This window comes from Falco rusticolus, chromosome Z (assembly GCF_015220075.1).
Source record: "Falco rusticolus isolate bFalRus1 chromosome Z, bFalRus1.pri, whole genome shotgun sequence".
In the NCBI taxonomy this organism is placed as follows: domain Eukaryota; kingdom Metazoa; phylum Chordata; class Aves; order Falconiformes; family Falconidae; genus Falco; species Falco rusticolus.
Window position 1 is genome coordinate 34,729,549 of NC_051210.1, and position 22,103 is coordinate 34,751,651.

At 38.9% G+C, this 22,103-nt stretch overlaps 1 protein-coding gene across 1 annotated transcript in view; it reads right to left on the minus strand.

Moving 5' to 3' along the window:
• FBN2 (fibrillin 2) overlaps positions 1-22,103 on the minus strand; it is a 174,351-nt gene that overhangs the window by 63,151 nt on the left and 89,097 nt on the right. Inside the window, exons 18-21 of the mRNA XM_037373880.1 lie at positions 19,618-19,743; positions 16,507-16,632; positions 7,452-7,571; positions 894-1,031 (exon numbers count right to left, since the gene is read on the minus strand). Of these exons, the coding sequence (XP_037229777.1) occupies positions 894-1,031; positions 7,452-7,571; positions 16,507-16,632; positions 19,618-19,743 (510 nt within the window). The remainder of the gene's footprint in view (positions 1-893; positions 1,032-7,451; positions 7,572-16,506; positions 16,633-19,617; positions 19,744-22,103) is intronic.

Here is a 22,103-nt window from a genome sequence, read left to right on the forward strand (position 1 = left end):
TTTCCACTGCAGCTTAATAAAGGATCTGAGCAATGACGTTAGTTTAGGATATGCATTGAAAATGTAACATGATGACGTGACGTGAAAGCTTGCTGAAATTTAACTAGTTAGAGAATAGCAAATTAAATAGCCAAATGGACCCAGTTTGAGCTAATTAACTCTCTAGATTTCTAGATTGAACAGGTTTTTTATTAGTTTTACCAGTCTAATGTGACCATGCTGCTTAATGGAGTCCAAAGTAGTATCTTTGATGCTTCACTGCACAGTTAAGAGCCATTTTGGATGATTTTTGCACCATATTTGTTAGATGGGATACATGTGCCGACAATTATCGTTCCAATTAAAAATGAAAGGCTAAAATGTCCTGACACTGGTTCAGCTGCAACTTTATGGGGAGAATGTGGCACAGCATGTTTTCCACAAACTAGAGCACACAGTTAGTATTCCTGCTTCTAACTTCTAGACTTGTAATCTAACTTCAGCCCTGTAATCTAATAGTAGTACTATTCTGCAATCAATAACTATACACAAGCTATGAGTTAAAAAATGGCTGGAAAAAGTGTTAACAGCCTGCAACATAAAAAGCCTTCCAGACTTTTACAGGTATTTCACTTTATTATTGCAGTCCTTACTTCCCTATCTCAATGCACACTCCATGTGGAGATGAAATATGTAATTATTGAAAGATTTATATACACGTTATTTCCTGGTAGCTTCCAACATTATTAGAATGACCTCTGATGTTGGTGATTACACGTGATACTAAATAAGACAACTTCATTTCATAGTTTTCTGCGTTGTCTGCTTGTTTGTTTTCTATATAGAAAATGACGAGAATCTGTCTAGTGGTACTTCCTCTCTTCTCCCAAAAGATGCAGGATATGACAGCATACCCAATTCACATCGCTCACATGGGCTGCCCCAAGCTGCTCCTAAGGTAGCACAGCACTCAGATTTCAGTGTAGCACCATTGATGTTGACTTCACAGCGACTGTCTTGGACGTTAAGCCAGCAAGTCCCCTTCAGGCTATCTGCAGTGGAATAGAAAACAACATGAAACTGTCACAGCAAAAACAGCCAGCATGCAATGTTCATGCCACCAAGTAGAAAGCGTGCCAAGGGAGTGCAGGCTCTCTTTTAGAAGAAAACTTTCTATCAGAGTCATTTTGTACACGTTTTAGCTCAGAAGTGGTGGAAAGGAATAGCACTGTCACTAAAAGTGAGCAACAGCACACTGCTTGCGGCATTTTATAGTCCAGGTCCGACAGCTAGCAGTGGTCCTCCAGATACTACAGTGGATTTCTTTATTTACTTTATCTAGTGACTGATCAGTCTAAAATACACATTACAACAAAAGCAGAGGTTGTGATCTCTGGGTCATAGAATCATTTAGGTTGGAACCAACCTTTGAGATCAAGTCCAACCGTTAACCTAACACTGCCAAGTCCATCACTAAACCATGCCCCTAAGCACCCACATCTACATGTTTTTTAAATACCTCCAGGGACAGTGATTCCACCTCTTCCCTGGGCAGCCTGTTCCAATGCTTGACCACCCTTTCAGGGAAGCTGGTTTTCCTAACATTCAATCTAAACCTCCCCTGGTACAACTTGAGGCTGTTTCCTCTTGTCCTATCGCTTGTGATCTGGAAAAGAGACCTACCACAACCTGCCTACAATCTCTCCCCCCAAGTCTCCTCTTCTCCAGACTAAACTACTCCAGTTCCCACAGCCCCTCCACGTAAGATTTGCTCTCCGGACCCTTCAACAGCATTGCTGCCCTTCTCTGGACATGCTCCAGCATTCTATATTCCTCTTGATGTAAAGGACCCAAAACTGAACACGGGATTTGAGGTGCAGCTTCACCAGTGCTGAGTACAGGGCAACAGTCACTTCCCCAGTCCTGCTGGCCACACTGTTTCTGGTACAAGCCAGGATGTTGTTGGCCTTCTTGGCCATCTGGACACACTGCTGGCTCACGTTTAGCTGGCTGCCAGCCAGCACCCCCAGGTCCTTTCCCACCAGGCAGCTTTCCAGCCACTGTTCCCCGAGCCTGTAGCACTGCCTGGGGTTATTTGGGACCCAGTACTTGTTAAACCTCATACCACTGGCCTTGGCCCATCAATCCAGCGTGCAGGTCACTCTGCAGAGCCTTCCTACCCTCAAGCAGATCAGCACTCCCACCCACCTTTGTGTCATCTGCAGACCTACTGAGCACGTACTCAATCCCCTTGTCCAGATCGTTCATAAAGATATTAAACAGGATTGGCCCCAGTACTGAGCCCTGGGGAACACCACTTGTGACCAACTGCCAGCTGAGTGTAACCCCATTCACTATCACTCCTCAGGCTTGGTCACCCAGCCAGCTTTTAACCCAGCACAGAGTACAACCTTCCAAGCCATGAGCAGCCAGTTTCTCCAGGAGAATGCTGTGGGAGACCGTGCCAAAGGCTTTACTAAGGCCCAGGTAGACAACATCCACAGCCTCTCCCTCATGCACTAGGTGGGTCATCTTGTTGTAGATGGAGATCAGGTTAATCAAGCAGGACCTGCCCTTCATAAGCCCATGTTGGCTGTGCCTGATCACCCCATTGTCCTGCATTGCCATGTGATGAGACTCAGGATGACCTGCTCCATAACCTTCCCCAGCACTGGGGTCAGACTGACAGGCCTGTAGTTCCCTGGATCCTCCTTCCTGCCCTTCTTGTAGATGGGCATCACACTGGCTAACCTCCAGTCTTCTGGGACCTCTCCAGCTAGCCAGGACTGTGGATAAATGATGGAGAGTGGCTTGGCCAGCTCCTCTGCCAGCACCCTCGGTTCCCTCAGTACCCTCCAGCTCAGTGCTCTTGCCTCTGTCTCCCTTGGTGAACCTTCAAGGTTGCAGGAAGGAAAAAAAAAGGTAAAAATGTGGGGGATAGGGCTGTGCTATATTCTTTTAGGGGTCTGGTTCTGCTGGTGTATCAGCTATGCTTTGAACATGCCTGTTAGGTTATGCTCTACTCTCTGGTCCCTGGGGCTCAGCCACAGCACAGCCAGCCCTGAATCACAAACTGGATTGCCGGGCTAGGAACTCCGAACAGCTCAGGGCAAACCCATTCCAGTAAGTGTCCAGCCATGTCAGGCCGCCCCTCCTGACGGCTGCCCAGGCTAGGCAGCCACTGAGCACAGCCACAAGCATTGTTTCTGCTGCCTGAACTCCTCTGAAATTCTTTTAGGTACCCAAATGTTCAAGTCTTAAAATCTGCTTTCAGTGACCAAGGCATTTTTTAAAATGTTAGATCCTTAATCAGTCATGTTCTTTAGAAGTTGTACCTACAGTACCTTTGCTCAGTGTTTTTACAATGTTACACTCAAACGGTATAAAATTTTTGAAGGAGACAACCATCTTTGTGATTAGATAGCAAAAGCAGCCTGTAAAGATCTAACCCAGATTGGGAAGTCAAACTGAGTGGAGTTTAAATGCATGTCTATACTCTGAGCTCAAAGCTAAGCAAGTGGCCCAGATTAATTTAATGAGGTGACTAATGAAAGAGGAATAGGACTTGGCTTTAAGATTTACGTATATTATATGTACAAAAAGCCAGACTACCTACTATTGGTGTTATTGATCAGTATTACCAGTATCTCATGTTTAGGAGCAATACGCTTAAGATAGAATCACTTCAACTTACTTTCTTCAAACAACTTCAACTTTTCTACAAAACTGCCATGTTGTAAAATTATTTAGACCACAGAAAGCCCAATCCTCCTCTGTAAAGTAACAGGGAAAAAAAAAAATTGGCCCAAGACTGGAATCATCCCTAAAAACTGGGCAACGTACTTCATTAAATGTAAAACAGATTATGTTAATTATATAGATTGGTCACAAATGTGTGGGGCAGAGCACCACACTTAAAGTGAACAATTGAACAAGGGGTATAGAAGAGTGGAAAATGCACCTCTTGCACACCTTGATCAGTCTTTAGCTAGTCAAGACTTGGGTTAACATAACAAGACCAAAGATGAAACCTGGACAGTCATTAGTGGGTCAGGTCTTTAGCCAGTCATGGGATGAGCATGCTCCTGGTTGTTCCATGGTCCAAAGTCAGGGACCAGCTTAGGCAAAGGGAATAGGTTCTTTAGCTGCTCTTTTATGCCATATCCAGCTTGCTGTTCATGTATTGATATCTCTGCATTACGTTATCAAAACGTAAGTGCTTCCATTGCTTTATTCACTAGAAGTTTCTTGAGCGCAATATTATTTCTCTTTAGAAGCCAACTTTACATGATGGAAAAAGCAAACTAATGTCTGAAAAATTAAGTTATACAAATCAGCAGGTGACTTTCCTCACACCAGCTGCATCTACATTATCCTGCCAAAATCTGCTTGTCTTATCTTTTTTTCAGGCTATCAGTTAATTTCCTTTATTTTACATAATCTCCATTGTCCAGATGAAATCTAAAATGGGCAGTCACTGTGATGTTTGCTTTGGTGAAAAAGTTATTATCCAGCATCAAAGCATTCTTTCTGTTGCTTGCATCTCTTTGATTCTGACTTGGAGAAGAATATAGGCATACTACAGGCAGATGGCAGCCTACTTATTGTGCACTGTATGAATTCCACATATCTTGACTAAAACATGCAGAAGACCAATGTATTAAATACATATTTCAAAAAATATGAATGGCAGTATCTTTACTGTATAAGCAATTCCCAAAATATTAGTGCAACACTTCTACCATCAACAGATGTATTTCAAAAACAATGCCACTTTTTTCATCTAAGAGTTCAGCCTCAATGTTGCAAGCACTGTCAGTGTGCAAGCAAAATAAATGCAAAATATGTCAACACGTTTTCAGAATGGTTTTATTGTAACTGCTGAACTAACAACCCTCATTTTCTGGAGTTTTGAGCTTAAATTTGAGCACAAATACTGTGATTTGAATTCTGTCTGTAATTTGAGCAAGTCATTTTTTTTCTACTTAGGAAAGCTCACAGAAAGAGACAAATGGCTCTCATCTATGCTCGATTTCTAGAGGTAACACAGACACAAATGGATCAAGCCACCTGGGCAGTTCAAGAAAAGGAACCGGAGGAATTGAGACTGAAGTCTCCACAAACTGAGTAAAGAACACGTACCAGCCGTATAGCTTCTCCATGTAAGATCAGTATAATGTTCCATACATGACCAGAGTCCACAAGACAGTGAAAATCAGCAGTAAGACCAAGTAGAAACAAACATATTGGAGCAATAATTTTTTAAAATAAAATTAATGGAGATGTTATGTTAACCCTTTCTTATTCTAATATTGTTGTCATGTGCTTTTACTTGAAATTTTTGTGCCGTATTTAATCTATCATCATCATGAAAGAACGAAAAACTTCATCTTATAATGTAGGACTGATTCTGGTTCTGACATGAGAGCAAATTTGAAAGAAACCCCCCCAAAAATCTAGAGAGGTGTCAGAGTCTGACATTACCTTACTTTGATGATTCTTATGAAGAATACAACACATTCCCAAACCACAATACTATTTTAGCTACACATTTATGTTTCAGCATATGCTTTTCCTATCTGATGCTAGAGGAATGCTTTACAGGAGCAATCCACTTAAAAAATCAGGGTAAATACATTCAATATACAAGTCTTTAACTGCAGTGGTAACAGAAAAAAAACGACTTGCTCTACTATACAAATTGAAAATGGCACATATTTGACAAGGGTATTTGCAAGTTTTTCACACAGTAAACTACTTGTAACTTCTTCCAACCCCTTACTCACCTTTCAGTAATCCAGTCTGCCTTCCTCTCATCACTACCAATTCTAATAGAAATTTGCCAGGGAAGGAAAACATACAACTGGGTTCTAACAGTATAGGTCTGTATGTCTCACATTAACTGTACTTCTGACCCTTCTGTCCTAACGTAGTGTCACCTGTAGTACAGAAAACTAATCAGGTGGTTTTGTTGTTTAAATTTTATGTTACATATCATTAATATTCAGGCCAAATGAGACCTCATACTGTAAACATTCCAATAGAAACCATTTGCAAAGTAAAGCCAGAACTTTGCTATAATTAGGCCCTTAGTGAATTTGTAGCACTTTTGGATATGAAAACACAAGATTAAAAATAAGCAGTACAAAAAACCATTGGTTAGTGTGGTCATATCAATAAATCAGCACAATGTAAAAAAGAACAAAAACAATACTAAACCTTACTGTCCAGTGATGCTACAAGAAAATTTAAGAGAAGGCTTAGGCACAAAAGTAACATTCACTTAGAAAAACTTATTAGGGCATAGACATACTCCATCATTATATGGAAACTTGAGTCTCTGCATTCAGTTTCCTATCTTTAGAAAATCTTGGCAAGGCAAGAAAGTTGAATCACGAACACAAGAAAAATCCACTTTAAAATAAAGGGAACATTTAAAATTAGCATCATCCAGTTATTAATGACACTCCAATCCAATTTATCTTACATCTCTTACAATGAATTCAATTATGTTAGACAAGTAAGATGAAACAACGGCAGCTTGTGATCACCCGAGAAGTACAGATGTCTCCAATCCTTAGACTAGACTTTACTTGGAAAGGCAAGAAAAAAAATACATTAATCAATGACTTACCAAGATAATGTCAATGACATCTTGCAGACAACTGTTGCAGCTAGGACCAATAAAATCTGTGCAGTGCTCTGCTTTTTTTCAATGCAACAGGATCCTCAAAGGATGCTAACAATATTTATTTTTATACATACATACTTATATATATATATACATATATATGTGTGTGTGTGTGTGTGTATCTATGCATCTGCTCCAGGGATCCTGACAAACTCGTATCTGTCTTACTCACTTTTACCAGCCTCCTACAAACCAGGTAAACTATAAGATTGTACTATAATGTAAAAAACATTAGCATTTCCTTATGTTAATGACTTAGGAAAGTCAGTCTTCACAGTTTATGAAGAATGTCCTGAGCCCTAGAAGCCACGTGCTTTCTTACCACTATTTGAGCAGATGTTCCTCCAGTTTTACTTGCTTTCTTGTCTCAGATTTGAAACTGGCCAAAGAACTGAGTGGGCATTTCTGCCTTAGTTTCTCAACTACCAAACTAATCACTTATAACTTTACTCATATCCTCATTCTCGCAAAGAACAAAATAATTCTTATTACAATAAGACAACCCCACTCTCTCATATCAATCAGTACATGCATTTCGCCACTTTCACCATAGTCTGGACATCCTCATAAATTAGATTTCTTTCAGTTTGTTCCTGATCCCACAGAAGCAAATTAGTATGTGTTTGTTTGGTCTTACCTACAGAACTAGATGTATCACCTGCTATCATGGGGGAACTACCCAAATATGGTTTGGTGGGGGTTTTTTTGCTTAATTAATCTATGTAATCAATATTTTTCAAGTTAGTAAGAAAAAGGTAAAATAATAGGAGGGAATACCCACCAATACATATCAGTCCTGTAGAGTCCAACTTGCTGCCAGGTGAACATTCACAGCTGAAATATCCAAGATTGTTTCTGCAGGCACCATTGACACATGGGCTGCTTTCACATTCATTTACATCTATAATCCAGAAACAAAAGACACTGTTAGAATTACAATGTGCTTCTGAAAAGCATTATACAGTATAAATGCTACTGTGGACCATGATTTGCCAAGATTGCCAGGTGTGTTTGTCCCGCCCTGTTCCTCTCAGCATGACAGTCAGAAAATACAGGGACAGACAGACAGCATGTACGTGCATGTGTATAGGAGCACATATATTGAAAGTGTTAATTAAGCGGCTCATTTTCACAAAGATATTAATTTCCAACAACTTGGACTATAAATTTTTCCAGCAACAATTATTACTGTCCTGTGAGAAAAAAAAACTCTTTCTTTATACAGTGCAATGCATTCACAGCCACAACATGCAATAGACAAACAAAGGCCTTATTGTTTCTGTCATTTATGGCTCCATAGGGCTTTAGAAGAATTAAGAAAACCCTGTCAGAAGCAAAATATTACAATGCTGGCTGTGATTCTCTAGTTCTGGAAAGCATTCAAGAAACAGGAGTGGAAACTAGAATACTGCAAATGGTACTTCTGTCTAGCCCCTAACTACTTCTATTTATTGCCCCTCTGTTTTTTAAGCCTGTTCACATGTAAGAATAGGACTCCTGCAGACATTATTATTATTTTCTGATTATTATTTTTAAAGTTAAATCAGTGTTAAGATTAAAACAATACTAGTAATTTCTTTCAAAGACAATTGCAGATGCATATCCAACATTTCTTCCTGAATGCAACCAATTTAAGTTTTTTATTTGAGTCCTGAATCAAGCCATACATTCTAATCCAACCAGAAAGTTCCTTTGCTGGGCCAGAAACAAACCTGTTTAGTGCTTGCTCATGTCTGCTAGTAGCGCTTGAAGAATAATGTCTTATCCATAAACCAAAATAGCCTGATTTAATTATAAGCTAATGCAACATCTAGTTAAGCTCTGGAAACATTAATAGCATCAAGAGATCATTTTCAAGATAAAGTAAGATATCTCCCTTATCTTTTAGAAGTCATGAAAAAAGTACCATTCGCTATTTTGTATGTTATGATGCATCAAGCCTTAATTTTACTAGAGATGTATTCTTTCATGATCTTCTGGGGTTGTAGGAAGGAATACATGTTTAGAATACTCCTTGAATTATGTATATGTTATTTGAAAAAGAAGGAACAAAAAGAGATGGAAAATGCTCAGATCACAGTAAACTTGGGAAACTGTGACCTCTTATGCCAAAAGCAAGCACTTAATTTAAAAGCTGGTTTTAACAGTCCTTTTACTAAATAGAATTACCTACAAACAGGACTTGTCCTTGAATGCCAGTAATTTTTTGGATAGTGACTGAGCCTTAAATGTGTGAAGTCTGCTCTTCAACTTGTGGATTACCCTACTTACACATCCGTCATACACAGATGCAGAGATACAAAACCTAGGAGGCCTTATTGGGTCAAGACAGTGTGTTACATGAATACCTGCGCACAGTTTCAATGGCAGGCTGTACTGGGCTAACTGCCTTGGCACCCCCAAGCTGGTAAGCCTCATCCTACTATGAGCTGGTAGCCCCCCAGGTCATTAAGCAGAGCTTGTACATGTCTCTGTGAACAGCCTGCTTAGACACAGTCGGTCGGTCGTGTTGTCTCAGGTTGTGTCCTGAGCCAGCTTACTGTGGAGAGCAGCAGGTAGGGCCAGGCTGGGTCTGGCACGGCTCATGTAGTGACTAACTGCTCTGGGAAGTGCAGTTCAGAGGTAATCAAGTAGATCTAGAAAGCCAGTGAGTTCTGACAGAGCAAGCTCTAAGTTCTTCTGTATCCAAGCTGGCAATCTGGAGGGTTCACCAACATTTATCTGCTCTGCATCCCTTTTCCTGCCTGTAAATACATTTCACACTTAATTACCTCAGGTTTTATTATCCAAGGTATGCTCCCTGCCTCCCTTGCCTCATGCTCTCTCCGCAGCCATCAGTCCCTGGTAGTGGAGAGTAGTCTCTGCAGCTTTTGCAGAGAAACCAAATACCCAGTTCCCACAATTAGAAACAGATCATACTGAGACAAAGAATCTTAAATATGCACTATATGTCAAATAATTCTCCATATAGAAATGCTCTTGGAAAAAGACACACTTTTCCTTCCTTTCTATCTGCCATCACACCTTCAGCAGTTTGGCTAGCTTTAAAAAAAAAGAGAAAAATTGAGAAGACAGGTCAAATTAGCTGAATTTAAGCTACATATAGTTTCTTTCTATCAAAGGCATCAAATATTCACCATCTCCTAAAGCCCAAAACCAAATGGTCAGCCAATGAAGCTAGCTGGTAGCAAAACAAGGAAAGAAATGGTTCTTTACATGACAAGCAGAGAAATTGTAAATCCTTGCCCTAGGATGCTGAAAGCTTGCATTAATCAATGGCGGTCTGGAAAAGTTTATGGAAAATACAGTAATCAAGGCATGTATAAGGTAAAGATCCTGCTTCTGGTGTCAGAAGTCCCTGAACCACAACTGTTGGGGATTCAGAGTATTTTTGGAAACTCATATTGTATGCTTGATCTGTTGTGGGTCAGAGGGATGTCTGATCAGTCTCTGCATTTATGCCTTTGCTTTTAGGAGACATGGTTCTCTGTCCAGTCAGTTGCAAGCACTCTTCACTGCTTTTAGCTAGTTTTAGAAACAACTTCAGAGAAGTTCCCATGAGGGACCAGGCATAATCTGTGCCACAGAGTATTTGGGGCTTTCAGACACTGAAAATAAGTCTCCACTGAGCACATAAAAAATGAGACAACTTGGCCATGTCCAAGCACGTCTTCAGAGCAAAGGCACTATCCTGACACAAAAACCACTCAAGACATTTCAAGCTGCAACAGCATATAGGAGCAACAGCTTTTTTAAAAAAAGTCACAAGGTCTGCATTTTTCTAAATACACAAATCAACATCATCCTGGAAATGACCAAAACATCGTGTCTGAATTTTTTAAAGGCAAAATTAAAACCCAGTCTGATTTAGTCAGCCAGTAAAGCAAGTTATAGGTCAAGCGCCTGAAGTCTGCTGAAGATATTTATAGCTGAAACTGGGTGATTTTCATGTCACATTTTTTAACAGCTGGCAGCCCAACAACACACAGGTCCACACATACAGAACCAATGTGCAAGACAAAACACTGTAATAAGCAGATAGTTACTACTATCCAAAACATCATTTCAAACATATTCAGAATATTTAAAAGGTCATGAAACTCAAAATACTTCACACACCTAATATTAGATGTAATATTAGGTTATCATGTCTATCTTTAATTCTCCCTGATATTTAGCAAGTGAGGTTTACAAGAATTTTTCTTCCAGGAAAACACATCTTGTATTTCGGGTTTTCAGAGCTAACAAGAAACCCAAACCTAACAAAACACAGTTGAGGGCCACACCTGGAAGTCAGTGTCCTCAAAAGAATAAGTAATTGGAGATGGAGGGGCCAGAGCAGCTAAAGTTGAATGCCTTATGAATGAAGCAGCTCTCATGATTTCATGGGCCATGTTCTTCATTCTCTACCCAAAGACAGTGAAAGGAGAGAAAAAGACTCAAACTGAGCACACGGGTTAGCAAAAATGAGGAAGAACAGAAAGACGAAAAGTCGCTGTCAGAGCTGACCACTTTCTAGCCTGGGAGAACTGCCTGTCCATTTCAAGCCAAAGTCAGATGACCTAGTCTAAATCCTCAGACAAGTCTGCATCAAATGTGTTGCTTGGCAAAACAGCTGACTCAACCCGCCGGGTTGCTGCGGTCTGCTCCCCTTTCACCCTTTCACCCTTCCTCCTTTTTCTCTCAGTCTCAGTTTCTACCCTTCCCAAATGCCAGTGCCTGCCCCTCACTGATCCCACAGTCACTTTCCATCTCCTGGGATGAGAATGGCAGAAGCTGGTCACCAAGACCAGTGGTGAGTGAAGATGTGTCACAGAACCAGACTCCTCCTCATTCCACTTTGCCCTGATGCAGATGAAGGAATACTCATCCCATTTCTCTCTATGGAGTAGAAAGATGGAAAGCAGCTTTCACGAAGGGTTAGGGTACAAATATCTGGAGGCATTAACTTCTAGTTGTTTCTGAAATTATTTTGTTACTATGCTCTAGGCTTCCAATGTCCCAAAAACCAGTTTGTTACTTTATGCATTTGACATACTTCAGCATTATACTAGGGAAAGAAGAAAAATAAACAAAGAAACAAACCCCAAAACAAACAAAAAAATCAAGTCTCAAAGCTTTTGGGTATTAACAGTTTTATAATATTGCATGGACTACTCCCTAAAACCACCATTTAGGGAAAAAAAATTAAAGGATGGATGCACTTCAGGATTAGCGCTCTGCTGAATCATGTGAAAAAGCATCATACGCACAATGCAAACAAACTACAAAAATTGTTTCTATACACTTTCTTATAAGAATATTAAATAGTAATTTTAACAAGAGTGAGCAAGAAAACAAATTTATTTTAATATTGGTTTATATTTTAAAATAAAAGCCACTATATTTGAAAACGTTTATCAGAGGGGTTTTTTTAAAACTACATTTTTTCTTAAGTGAGTGTACATTGTCAATGTCAGAGAAACAAAAATTGAAACAGTCCACTGTAAATTCGTGGAAATTAACTTCAAAGCACATCTGGTTTACATTTAACTAGTTATGTCACTGGAAACACAATCCAAACCACAGAGCTTGCTGTAAAAATTTCAACTTTCACAGACTCCGGAGCCTCAAACAACTCCCCTGCTCCCCACAACAAACTGATAAAAAATTTAATTGAATTATAAACAAAAACAGCGAATGGTTTTGTTGTTTCTTCACAGTAACTGATAAGAGTTATATTAATTAAAAGTATACTGGTGAGTAACAAGCATCAGAGCATTTTCAGAGCACCAACACAGAGCTTCTGGCTGCAGAAGTTTTTTACAACTAGTGAACTTGCAGCTCCACACTGAATTACGTAGTGTTTCTTTGAAAACAGAATTTGGACAGAAAGAGATTAATTTACTCCTCTGTTGCTAATCCACTCAACATTGGAAAAAAATTAATATATTTAATGGGTTATACAGACAGTTTTATACTAAACTCCTCTTGATCAGCTTTTTTACCTGTTTGGCTAAATTTAAACATCAATTTAACTATAAGATTCATATTAAAGATGAGATGACAGATCCTTCATGACCTATGTATGTAAGTTAATGTAGATAATATTGAAAGAAACTGGAAATCCTTCAGATTCTGCTGTACAGACAATAAAAAATGTGAAGTATTTTAGGGTGATTACACTAAACTATGCTCAGAAACAGAATACTCTTACAAATCTGAAGTTTTAGTTAATGATCTTTTGCTTGGTGGTTTGTGGGGTTTTTTCCAAATGAGCAAAGAGGACTTTTTTTTTCTTCTACTGACAAAAAGTTTTATTATTTTAAATAATAATGTAGCAATCATGCCCAATCACAAGCTCATTGCTCAGAGTTCAGGAGACAAGGGTTATGACATACAGCCAAGAGAGGCACACCCACTGTTATTCTACAAAGATGGCAAAATATCCTCCTTTTCAGTAACAAGCTAAACCTGCTGGCCACCATGAAAAGGAGGTGAGACAGGGACAGATCTATTCTTTTGCAGATTTTTTTTGACTATCAAATAATACTCTTTCATCAGTCTTTGCAGGAGCCACAGTACAAATATTGCAAACATATACAGATGCATGTACTTTTATGAAGATCTAAAAAAAAAAAAAAAAGTTAAAGAAAGAAAATGAAAGTAAATGCATTAATTAAAATCTCACCTAACCCACCAACAGAAATCCAAACAACCTTACGTAATGAGCTTGAATAACCATCTCAGTATTTTTTCACAAGAGACCAGATTTTAATTTACATAAAATCCTGTTTAAATCAAGTGTGTGTGCATTTTCTACCTCATGTTCAGGTTGGCTGGAGTTGTGAAATATCTCAGTTCTTGCATTACTAGGTGACTGTAGGAGGCTCCACAATGTGTTAGTTTGAATAAATCATACTGGTTCTTTATTCATGTTTTTAGAATTGATTCGTAAAATGATAATCTGGAAAATGTACCTAATTCCCCTAGAGAAAACTTGAAAGCCGTCACATTCCTTAAGAATGTGACGTACACTCACTTAAGAAAAAATGCACTAAGGTGCTATGAAGAGAGGACATGCCTACCATTTGGATTTCTGCTAGTTCTTCTCTTTGTATACTTTCCTGTTAATTCTGTTTTACCTTAAATTTAACTTTTTTCTTATGCTATGGTTTTGCAGTCAATATCAGCTGGCAATGCTATCTAAAAAAGTCACCCTGTCCTCAACAAACTATCAATTCAAACGAATTCCCCCAGAATAACTCTCTCTCATGCTCTTCTCCACTTACACCCCCCTTACAAAAAAACTAAGATAAAGGACTCCCAGATTTGGTTCGCTATATTATGATCCCTAAACTTCTAGCACAGCAGAAAACACACTACAATAATGATAAGGATTTCTGGAAGACAGAAAAGATCGCTTCTTTCCTAAGGCTGTGGTGGCTCGATGCAACCATGTTGTTGTTGTTGTTGTCAAATCCTTATCTTGAGCCTTTATATTAATGTTACTATTATTACCATAAAAAAAAAAACAAAACATTTTATATTTGGAAGTCCAGAGACATTTTATTTCAATAATTTTGGCTAGGCTCTTTGCATTCTGGCATCTCATTCATCTACCTTTTGGTCAGTGTTACGCTTTGAAGTTGATGGTCTCCTCATATCAGTAAGACACATCTCCCTTTACCGTACTATTCCAGTTTTTCTGTCTAGAAGGTTCCTTAAGAAACACGCACATTAAAGACACATGGTAAGCTATTTTCACAGCTAGAAATAATTCAGTACATGGAAACTAAACATATAGACAGAAACTGAAGAGTAAATTTCTCCTGAACATTGTGGATAGATACCAGGCATCGAGACAGCTTAGCAGAGAGAGCACAATAAATCCATGGGGTACTCCGAACAAGTGCTACTGATTTGTAACACACAGGGAAAGCAGAAATTTTAACTTTTAAAAGGGGCCTCTGAAACACACATACACTAAACATAAAAGAACATTTCTTTTGAATAGGAAGAGTGAAGAGGTGAATGATTTGATACTGCCAGAATTTAAACCACTTCATGAGATGTTTAGAATGTAAACACATGTTCACTTTCCAAACAGCTGGAGGCATTCAAAACACAACTGCCCACCCCACAATGCTTGCTTCCACTCCTCTTGAAAACTGTCAAAGAGCACGGATGCTCCCCACCTGCTTCAGTGCAAAGTTAGCCTGTTCAGCGTATGCTGCTAAGGTAATGCTGTAAGTTACCCTGTCTGATCTTACACAGCAAGGATGGTTTAAAGTGCTTCCACTTTCCTTTCTATATGTTTGCTTAGTTGTATGGCAGTAACTTGTGTCTGATCAGTAACAACAAGCAGCTGAGTACAATAATGGCTTCCAGGGCTTCAGATAAATCTGGACAGTGACATTGGTTCACATAACAGGTATTCCATAACAAAGCATTATAGCTTCCCCATCACTCACGAAATTGGAAGACTATTTACTGTAAAAGTTTTCTAATGACAACAAATATTGACATTTACATATCATGGAACCAAATAAAAACTAATGGAAAAGACCAGTAAAATTCTACTACTCAATATTCATTAAAAACTGAGACAAAAGGTAATGCTTCTATTTTGACTTTTTTTGTACAGCCCTGCTTAATTTTTCTTTTCTAATTAAAACTTCTCATTATTTTCTGCTATGTAACATTTTCATTGCTCTAACATCTGTGCTCATTCATAATATAAGAAAGCAATTTTGATTATACTCTAAAAATAAAAGACAATTTTTATTATCAACAGGCAGGAGCATCCAGATCTTGCAATTCAAACACCACATAAAGCATCACAAATACATGAATTTGATCTAGAAATAACTATTGTCACTGACTTAAGGGAGAAAAGAAAGAAGAGACTGTGATCAAAACTGACACATTTCCCTAAATAACAGATTCAGTGTCTTCGCTACATGGTCAAATGCAAGCATATATTCCCCTTTATTCAAGCTTAAAAATGTTTTATCTAAGGAAAGGCAAATATTTTCATATAGAAAAGAACCGATGTCCTGGTTTCAGCTGGGACAGAGTTAATTTTCTTCTCAGTAGCTGGTGCAGTGCTGTGTTTTGGATTTGGTGTGAGAACAACGCTGACAGCACACTGATGGTTTTGGTTGTTGCTGGGTGATGTTTATACCAAGTCAAGGGCTCTTCAGTTTCTCAGGCCCTGCCAGCGAGAGGGCTGGAGGGGCACAGGACATATGGAGGGGACACAGCCAGAACAGCTGGCCTGAACTAGCCAATGGGATATTCCATAGCATATGATGTCATGCTGAGTATATAAACTGGGGGAAGAAGTAGGAAGCGGGGGGATGCTCAGAGTGTCTTCCCAATTTGTCTTCCCAAGTAACTGCTATGTGTGATGGAGCCCGGCTTTCCTGGAGATAGCTGAACACCTGCCTGCCCACGGGAAGTTGTGAATTAATTCCTTGGGTTTTGCTTTGCTTGTGTGCACAGCTTTTGCTTTACCTGTTAAACTGTCTTTATCTCAACACCTGAATTTTCTCACTTTTTCTCTTCCAATCCTGTCCCCCATCCCACTGTGGGGTGAATGAGTGAGCGGCTGTGTGGTGCTAGTTACTGGCCGGGGTTAAACCATGACAACTGTCTACTTGCAAATAAATTCAATGATAAGACCCCATACTAAAAGGTACTGAGAGAAATTGCAATCGGAATGCAATGATGGATGCAGTATCTTAGTTCTGTCTTTCCCTCTGTTATTTTCACTACTCGGAATCTTTTGTGATCATTTAGCTTTAGTATTATATGATAAACAATAAAATGAACACAACTTGCAGATTTTTCACCTTCACACGTGTCTGTCTCAGTGCTGAATACATAACCCTTTGGACAGGTGCAGCTGTAACTGCCAGGGCTGTTTCGACAGAGCCCGTTGTCACACAGCAGCCCGTTCATTGAGCATTCATCAATGTCTGCAAAAAGAGGAGTTAGACATACCAATGAGTGCAAATGCCATGAGATGCCTTCACCTCCACAAGCAGCCCTTGCTGCTTTCTACAGCAACAATTATATTGCCAGATATGCAATTTTCTACAACAGAGACTGAGCAAGTAAAAATGCCAATTCTAGTTTCAAAAATCTAATACATTTTCAGATCCTTATTACAAAAAATTCTGTTCTGCTTTTAAAGTTTTTTGTTAGCAGGCTCTAAAATAGTTCATAGTCTTAAAATAATATTTATGTTTTCCTGGAATGACCTGGGAGCCTTTGTCAACTGTATGACTATATTACCATGACAACTTCACAAAGGTCTATTTGCTTTAAAACCAGCATTTTAATTTTATTTTTTTAAAACACACAAATCACAGTACGTTAATATTACCATTCTAATCCTGTTAGGTGGCCAAAAATCGATTTTGTTATCCATGAAGTGAGTATGTTTGTTAAAATCTAAATTGTGCAGTTCATGTATGGCAGACATCTTAACAGCACATGTATGTGCCTTCCCTCCAGAGGTATACTGTATTAAAAAAGCCCCCGATGATTAATACTAGGATATCAAGCACACTGAATAGGAAAACCCCATAAATTACCATCACTCCCTGAACTGCTCTTACACCAACTACATATAATGCTAATAATAATATTAAAAAATCCATCTTCCTCATTGCCCTATTGTTTATTTTTAAAAATAATAAATAATTTTAAGATACTTTCTTTTAAAGCCCATCACATGTCACAAATACTTAAACTTATAGAAGAACACTGACAGAATAAGCTATGATAAACCTGACACTTCATCCTGCTTCAGGGTTTCTCCTATATTTTGACTGCTTGACTTCCCAAACTTAATGTTGCAAATGAAATCTTAAACCAACTAGATTTTTCAGAGACTTTAAATTTAAAAACAAAGAAGAAAAACAACAATGCAATATAATTACAATCTGGAGGCTGCTGTAGTTTCCCAACTACATTAGATTTTGCAAGACATACTTAAAAATTCCTTTAGTATTCAGACAATAAAGTCTACGTTTCCCCAGAAGACGAACCCGAGGCTGAAGTCTGGCAGCTGTAAAGAAGCTCTTCTGAACTAACCTGTACTTAATCTAACCTCATCTGATTTTAACTAAGTAGAGAAGGATGGATTTGGAATTTGACATTTTCAAGAGCAACAGATTTTACTTTTAAGCTTGTCATCATACAACCCTTTAACCCAAACTAGCAGTGCTATGAATGTATTACTTTAGAATCTCACAGAGCAACTTCAGATTTGGACTGTAATCTATTGTGATATGCACTGTAAAAACACAGAACAATATAGTTCATGCTTTAAAAACACTTCAAACTGACAAAAATACTGTCTGCATTTAATAACCATTTTTATTTCCTGGCAGCTCATAATCTGTATCACTAATTAAAATAATTCAAGCCTTTATTTGAGTGTTCATAATGAAATTCTCTTGTGCAAAAATTCTCCTAAGAATAAATGCATCGCCACAGTCAGTATGTTGTACTTCTATTTAAATAATTAAACAGACATATACCTATGCTAGCACTTACATAATCCCAAGTGTAACTAGATAAATAAAATTCCTTGCCATAAAATCCATTTGGAAAAAGAATATTATGTGAAGTATTTAAAAAAACCTACCAATAGTTTTCTGCAGCAGTGCCTTTCCTGCCAAAAGGTCATATTTAGGGTCTTTAGAAAGTAATTAGCTGTAAAATTCCTTAAGTGAAGCAGATGAAAAGAAACACTTCTATAACTGTGTTTGCTTTGCATCACTAGGTAGGAATGTTTGGTATTAATATTCTACCAGTTATATACTCCAGGTTTTCCCTACCAAAAATGGTGGGATTTTGTTGACCACAAATACCATTGATAGGTCAGTAAACCTTTAAGCGTAGAGAACAGTAATTTCCCAGAATAAACACATCAGAAAGTAGGACAGTACTTATAACTCTAATGTTTTAGATAGATGTCCACTAGCTTTTAAAACAAACTTCGTCTTTCTGTTTAAAATTACAGGACTATAACAGGACTATAAGTGATATATTTTATGATGTCCCTGTGGTATAATACACTGGTTTTGGATGCAAAAATCCCCAAAATAAAATAAAAAATAACACTGAATTTCACGCGCAGCCATGAATAATAAAATCAATTAGACAGAGAGTGAAATGTATAACATAGGTATCTTCTGTTGGGTATTCCTAAACACTTGCAGCAAATGTATCTAGATACTCAACAACAGCCTGGTATAAACCCAAACCAAACTAGAAATGATAATTAGAAGTTTCTGAAGTGAATCATCCCCATACACTGGTGACTCAAAATTCTGAAGAACAGAAGAATAGCTGTTACACTTCAGCCCACTGTTCAGACATGATTTGTGTAATCCTAAGAGTGGGTCACTGATTCCCTCATGAGCTGAAGCTTTCAGAAATTAGAGGATGAACCGTGCAGCAATCCACTCTGCTGCACTTGTGTAACTTGGGGACATGACGAATTATTGCATACTGCCGAGACTGTGTACATAGGCCACCAGTTATCATTCGTTATAATAATGACAACCATCTGCTACATTTTATTATGCATAATCGTGACCTTCAGCTCTTGGCAAATTATCATCCAGCCTTGAAAGGAACACCTTTTAGGTGGTCTTGCCAAATGTTATGCATTAAAATATAACACAAACTGATCCATGCTTTTCAGGAAATTAATTCCTAACTTGCAATGATATCTCCTGCTTACACTTCCCGAACCTCCTGCCAAATAATGGAAAAATATACCACTAAGAATATTTGCTGTGCAGTGACTGAGAAAAACAGTTTCATTAGAGATTTTTTGCATTTAAGCTTTAAGTAGATGTCTTGCAACCTAATTCTATCAGTTCGAATTAGCATCAATATAGTGATTAATTATTCAACAATAATAAAAAATTTGAGCAACTTACCCACACAATTCCTCCCAGAAGGATCGGGCTCATAGCCACTGTTACAGTTACAGCGATAGCTGCCACGTAAGTTTTCACAAATTCCATTGGAGCAAATATCAGGATCCAATGCGCACTCATTAATATCTATATTAACACAACACAGAATATAATCAGATACTGAGAGACATGAAATACCTGATCCTTTGATAGACATGGACAATACCTGACTCACTGGATGTTGGGGCTGTCATTCAGAGCAAGGGTATAGCAAGGGGGCAGCCAGAAGGCTGAAAGAATTTATTATTCCCCTTTATTTGACACTAGAGAGGCCAAACCTGCAATACTGTGTGCAGTTTTGGGCCACTTCATGAGGTTCACATGGGCCCACGCTTCAAGTCTGTCAAGGTCCCTCTGGATGGTATCTCTTGCTTCTAATAAATCAACTCCACCACTCAGCTTGGTGTCACCTGCAAGCTTACTGAGGGTGCACTCAATCCCACTATCTATATTATTGATGAAGACATTAAACAATATTGGTCCCCGTATAGACCCCTGAGGGACACCACTTGTTACTGGTTTCCTCTTGGCCGCTGAGTCATTGACTATAACTCTTCACATGACCATCCAGCCAATTCCTTATCTATCCAACAGTCCACCCACCAAATTTATCTATTTCCAATTTAGCGGAGAGAGAAGAATGTTGTGAGGGACTGCATCAAAGGTCTTACAGATGTCAAGGTAGATGACAGTAGTTTGTCCCTTGTCCACTGGTGCAGTCACTCCACTGTACATTTGTCTTTAGTGAAGCCATGTTGGCTGTCTCTAATCACCTCTGTCTTCCATGTTTTGACATAACTTCCTGGAGTATATGGTCCATGATCTTATTGTGCACCAAGGTGAGGTTGACTGGTTTGTAGTTCATATCATCATCCTCTTTATCTTTTTTATCTTTTTTTTTTTTTTTTTTTAAAATGGGTGTAATATTCCCTTTTCTGCACCCACTGGGGACTTTGCCTGACTGCTGTTTTTCAAATATGATGGTGAATGGCTTAGCAACTACATTCACCAGGACCCTGGGATGCATCTCATCACATCCCATGGATTTGTGTATGTTCAGGTTCCTTGGGTGGTCTTGAACCTGATCTTCTCCCATGGTGGGAGGGCCTTTGTTCTCCCCATCCCTGCCTTGATGTTTAGAGACTTGAGAGATACAGGAAAAGTGATTAACAGTGAAAGGAAAAAAACCCTGTTGAGTACCTCAGCCTTCTCCATGTCAGTTGTCACTAGCTCTCCTGTCCTATTTATTGTGTTTGTGTGTGTCTGTGTACATGTTCTTGTCATCTTCCCTTTCCAACTAACGTACCTGTAGAAGCCTGTCGTATTCTTTGCACTCCTCGCCAAACTCAGCTCCAACTGTATCCTAGGTTTCTTGATCCCATGCTTATACATCTAGGCAGCATCCCTGTATTCTTCCCAGGATACACGTCCCTGGTTGAACTGCCTATGGATTTCCTTCTTATGCTGTAGTTTGACCAGAAGGTCTTTACTTAGCCATACTGGTCTCCTGCCTTCCTTGCCTAATTTCTCACACGTGAATAGAGAGCTTTCAATCTCAGGAAAATGTCCTTAAAACCTGCCAGTGCTGTTCTGCTCCTTTATGCCCACAGGGGCAGTTTCCCAGAGGGTCCCATCCACTATTTCCTTAAACAACTGAAAGTTGTCTTAAAATTCACTGGCTTTACTCTTCACCTGGCCCATATCCCTTAAGATCATGAGTTCCACCAGGGCAAGATCACTACAGCCCAGGGTGCCATCAGTCTTGACCTCACTAATTAGTTCATCTGTATTGGTAAGCAACAGTTACAGTAATGCTTCTCCTCTGGTTGGGCTGTCTATCACCTGGATTAAGAAATTATCCTCAGTGTACTACAAGAGTCTCCTGGACTACATTCAGTTTGTTGTGCTGCTTTTCCAAAAGGGTGATTAATGTCCCTCAGCAGAAACAGTCCCTGATGTATGAGAACAGGCTAAGGGAACTGGACTTGTTTAGCCAGCAAAAGGAAAGATGACAGAGACATCCAATAGCAGTTCTCTGATTTTAAGAGATGATTACTGAGAAGATGGAGATAGACTCTTATTTGAGGTACACAATGACAGGGCAAGAAAAAACAGGTACAAGTTACAACAGGGAAAATTTTAACACCAGGAAAACAATTCTCCCTCATTAGAGTGGTTGAGCATGAGTGCAAGCTGCCCAGAGAGGCTATGGGAACTCCATCCTGTGAGATTTTCCAAACTCCACTAGGCAAGGCCTTGAGAAACCTGATTCAACTTTGAAGTTACCCCTGCTCTGAGCAGAAGGTTAGGCTGGATGATGTCCAGATATTCTTTCCAACCTAAATCAATAGGGAACTATGTGTTTGTAATGTTGCAAAATATCTAGCCTGTGCACTTAGTGCCTGTGAATTAAGGATCTAGGTAAGAAGTTATAAATTACTAGGTGA